At 35.5% G+C, this 5,192-nt stretch overlaps 1 protein-coding gene across 1 annotated transcript; it reads right to left on the reverse strand.

Moving 5' to 3' along the window:
* Positions 1-254: 254 nt before the first annotated feature.
* LOC148192687 (putative receptor-like protein kinase At3g47110) lies at positions 255-2,790 on the reverse strand. The gene is made up of 2 exons (XM_088099268.1): positions 2,703-2,790; positions 255-550 (listed from the first exon to the last, which is right to left on the reverse strand). Exons 1-2 carry the CDS (start codon positions 2,788-2,790, stop codon positions 255-257), a joined length of 384 nt encoding a protein of 127 aa, XP_087955394.1.
* Between the last annotated feature and the right edge of the window lie 2,402 nt (positions 2,791-5,192).

Consider the following 5,192-nt stretch of genomic DNA (forward strand, 5'->3'; position numbering starts at 1 on the left):
TTTACTACTTCATTCAACTTTGTTTATGGTTGAATAAGAAATGTATATTGAGTTAGTAGGTTATCTTCACTAGCAAAATACCCTTTCATCTAAATGTTTGTTAAGTTGTATTCTAATGAACTTAAAGATACCCATAAAGTGTTTAAGTTTGTCAATTTACTGTATTATTAATTTTGATGAGGAAAGATTCTTGAAAGAATTATTGGAAATGAAGACAGAGAAATAAATTGTATGACTTCTTTTGACATAAAAGTTTACTCACCAACAAGAAAGTGCTCACTGATTCGGTTAAGCTCCCTAGTGACATCAGCAATATTCATTCTATCTTTTGGTGATTTCATAGAACAAGAAATCACAATCCTGAAAAGTGAAACTAAGCACATCTCAACATTTGGATCAAGATTCCAATTGTTTCCTGTCAATGGTGCTGCTTCCTCTGTTGGAACAAGTAGTGGATCCAAAATTTGCAAAAGATTATTAGGAAATGAAAATGTGACAAAGTTATGAAGATTTTGACCATCTTCAAACATTTCATCTGTGGGACTTTTTCCTATAAGCATTTACAGCACAAGAATCCCAAAGCTGAATATGTCACCATAAGTTGATACTTCAAAGCTCACTCTATACTCTAATAAAACATATACCAATGATGGACAAATTTATGATCACCAAAATATGATGTCACAAACTTGTTTTACAATCAGCAAGTATGACCGAATCGTTCAAGTAATAAACTTGGTAAGACCAAGTATCGTTCTCCCAAAGGACTCACGGCCTAGTTTAGTTGTGTGGTTTGTTGATTAGCTAAGACTTAAGAACGAAATAATTGGAGTTTAATATGCAAAACAAAAATAAACATGTATGCATGAGTTTTGATCAATGGCAAAAGCAAAAGACAAGCACTTTCAATGAAATATATGGATGAATATGTGTTGGGGGTCAATTTCATCTTATCCACTCTCATATATTTTAGGAATTCAACATTCAAATCATCATTGTTAATGTCACTCTCTAAATTACCTTATCAAGAAGGCTATCCCTAATTATGAGTTCATACGATTCCTAGCATTCCTAATAATTAGTTCTTTTAGCACAGGAGCTTAACGACAACCAATATAATATTGGGAGAGATTCCCGGATCTAGACTTCCCCGTACGTTCCCGTATCGACAAAATCAATAATCATGCATTGAATGAGTTAAACAAAGCAAGCATTAAGCAAAGAGGAAAAACCCTAACTAATGATGAAAGAAAGCATAAAAGAAATCTTAAATTAAGATGCAAGCACAAATTCCATATATGAGAGCTTCAAAAGATTACATTGATTCCCCAACAAACATACAAGGTTTAGTTCACCATATTCATGGTGAACCTAGATGAACAATAATGAAAGAATGAAGGATAAAACCCTATAAAGGTGAAGAGGTAGCCTGAGCATCCAAGATCCTCCTTCAAAGGGGTGGAAGAGAGAGTGTTTGCTTTGTTTCTGCCAAAGATACCAACCCTAAGACATCTAGGTCTTTAAATAGGACATAAAAATAATAAAAAACGGGTCCAGGCCCAAACAGATCATAAAGTCGGATAAAACTGGCCCAAAAATCGTCTGGTTGACCTTTTTCGTATTCTGGTTGACTGGTTGACTTTTCTGGTTTCTGGTTGACTTTTCTGATTCCATCTCTCTCCTTCTTCACTTCTTTCACTAAATTCACCTTAAAACCTGCACAAAAACACTGAAATCAAGCATAAACCCTGTCCAGCTCTCTTATTTCTGAAAATATGGATAAAAGCATGATTTCAAGCTAGTTTCTAAGTGTAAAGGTTGCTTTTTGTGTCAATTTTAAGCATGAAAACAGTTTTTCAACTGTTATCAACCAAGAACTGTCAATACAAAAATCTGATAAGTAACAAAAGTTGATACTAAAAGGTAGAAAATTTTGAGAACCACTAATGATTCAAAGGCTAAGAACATACCTAGAGGAATATAGCCAAAAGTTCCCTTTATTCCAATTGTACTTGTTTGTTTAGAAGTGGTATCAATGTTGGCACATATAGCCAAGAGTTCCCTTTATTGCCATTAGATTTTTCCTCATCCTTTATGAACCAAAGCACAAGCGATATCCAAATTTTGTTCTGTAATTTGATCTTTCTATTATTTCTGTGATTCTAAAGGTGTGTTTGTGTTGACATGTATAAATAATTATATATTTGTAATATGTATCTTATTTTTTATGCATTTGATATCATTTGTCGATGGTCATTAGTTGTTGTAGAACAAATGTTTTGTGCATTGTTTTTGGAGGACATAAATATAGATGTTTCTGTTGTTAATAAGTTGGAACTTTTAGCATGATGAACTAAGACCACAGAAAAAGGAGACTATGGATGATTACCGCTCCCTATATGATGTTTATTTTGATTATTATACTTATGTGTCTCACCAGTATTGTCATAGTTGTTACAATTCTGCTGATAAGGTCTTTCTTTTTTTCTCTTTAATAATAGTTATAGGATTTTGCTAGCAGTTAACGTTGTCTTAACCCCCTATATATGATATTACTTCCATTGTTACTGCCCATCTTGGAACCTCTAATGGTACTAGTTCCTTCCTTTCATTTTGTATTAAGGTTACTCCTCGTCCTATGTCCGCTTTTGGTTCCTATGAACACTTCTGTGCCCAAAATAACCCCATAACCTCCCTGATACCTTCCAACTGATTGGCTGCTCTAGCTGGCTGCCCCCTATTGATGCCAGAATCTTTGGTGACCTCCTTAACGTCCCTGGCAATCTCCATTTCAACAAATCTTTGGGGTTGTGGGCCTAATCTGGCTCCTTATATCTCCCTGTAGTCTAACAAAGAAATAGCCCAATAGGTGTTCCTCTATCAACTCAGATGCTTGTTTATTAATCTTTTAAAATCCTAAATATATTCCTCCACATTCCCTTTCTGCCTTAATGATGCCAGTTTCTCAACGTACATCTATGTTTCCCCCAAATCTTGTAATTAAAGATCTAGTTAGTTCTTCCCAAGATTCTAGGCAAGGAACCACTCAGATTGTTGTAGGAGAGGTATTTTCTTATGCTATCTACTTTTATAATTTTAAACTTGATTCGTAGGCTTTTGGCTTGCAATCAAAGTCTTTAACCATAAAAAATTAGGCTCAAAGTGTTTTTTGGTCCATTTTTGCCACAAAAATGACTCACAATTTGGTGGTTTAAGACACAAAATGTCACAACAGTGGCTATAGCTCAAAACTAATCACTCCAGCAATTTGATTTAGTGTTTTTAAACCAGTTCAAACTTTCAATTGGCTCAAATCCAAACTGTTACTCAGAAATCAAGAAATCAATTGTAGAGTTGACCTAGAGGGTGGAAAAATTAGAGACTAAGGAGTCAAATAAATTACCTGCACAAACAGTGATCAACCCGCAAAATGTAAGTGTTATTACTTTGAGAACGAGTAAGCAGGTAGAAGGCCCTGAAGGAACCCAAGAGGATGAAGATAAGGAGAAAGAAGGAGCGCAAATTGATGAGAATGGAGGATCACGTGAACCATCACCTGAGACTACCATTGATAAATCAAAGTTAGTATCCTCTAACTCTTCTTCTAAAAATTATTCTTCATCTTATTCTCCACCTCCTCCATATCCAAATTGGTTGAAGCCGAGAAACAAAAAAATGGAGGAATTAGACCAAGAGATTTTAAATATTTTCAAGAAGGTGGAGATTGATATTCCTTTGTCAGATGTTGTTAAGCAAATTCCTAAATACGCCAAGTTTTTTAAAGAAATTTGCACAAATAGAAGGCGTTTTAGGGATAATGAGGTTGTGAATTTGGGAAGAAATGTGTCAAGCTTGATTAAGAAGCATATTGAAATACCACGAAAATGTAAGGATCCAGGTATGTTTTCTGTTCCATGTGTTATTGGAAATTCAAAGTTTGACAATGCCATGCTAGATTTAGGGGCTTCAATAAATGTAATGCCTTTATTAGTGTTTACTTCTCTATCTTTGGGATCTCTTAAGACTATTGATGTGGTCATTCAACTGGCCAACCGTAGCACAATTAACCCTGCAGGTGTGCTTGAGGACGTCCTTGTCTAAGTAGACAAGTTAATGTTTCCTGCAGATTTCTATATCTTGGACATGAAGGATGATGAAGCAATCAATCCAACAACTATTATCTTGGGAAGACCTTTCATGACGACAGCACAAACCAAGATAGATGTTCATTCAAGATTATTGACAATGGAGATAGGAGACGAGAAGGTGCGATTCAACGTGTTGGAAGCTGGAAGCACCAGATTAAAGATCATTCTTTGTTTTGTATTGATTTATCAAGTGATGTTGTAAACAATTTTTCTTTTCCAAATATGTCATCCCTAATTTTGGATGAAAAAGGAAACTGTAAAGCAGGTGATATTGAGGACGCGGTATTAATAGATGATACCTCAGTGGCGTCCGAGTGTGATGTTGAGGTGGCTGAGATTACCTTAGGCAGTAAAATTTTGCCATCTATGGTGCATCCATCCATTTTGGAGTTGAAACCTTTACCATCCCATTTGAAATATGCTTATCTTGAGAGGGATGGGAAACTCTCTGTTATTATATCTGCATTGCTTACTGATGAGCAGGAAAAACAGTTATTACAGGTTATCAGAGACCACAAGAAAGCAATAGGCTGGACTTTAGCAGATATTCCTGGTATTAGCCCTTCTTTTTGCATGCATAGAATACATTTGGAGGAGGATGCTAAACCAGTGAGACAACCTAAAGGAAGACTAAATCCTCAACTGATGGGGCTGTAAAGAAAAAGGACATCAAGTTGCTACAAACAGGTCTTATATATTCAAATTCTGACAGCACTTGGGTGGACCCTATACATGTGGTTCCCGAGAAATATGGAATCACAATGGTCAAGAACGAGAAGGACAAGTTGACTCCTATTCAAGACAGAGGTGGGTCACATAATGTAGTAGTTGACCATCTTATTAGGATTGAAAAAGGAAAAGATAACATTCATATCCAGGATGACTTTTCCAATGAAGTCCTACTAGCATTCCTTCCACCATGAAGGAGGTAAGTTCCCTCATACTTTTTCTTTGCATTTTATATATAAGGCATACATTGAGGACAATGCATAGTTTAAGTGTGGGGCTGTAGGGAAACAATTAATTTTGTTCCCTATTTTGTTT

The sequence above is a fragment of the Vigna umbellata genome, chromosome 9 (assembly GCF_029865625.1).
Source record: "Vigna umbellata cultivar VRB3 chromosome 9, Vumbellata_1.0, whole genome shotgun sequence".
Classification (NCBI taxonomy): Eukaryota; Viridiplantae; Streptophyta; class Magnoliopsida; order Fabales; family Fabaceae; genus Vigna; species Vigna umbellata.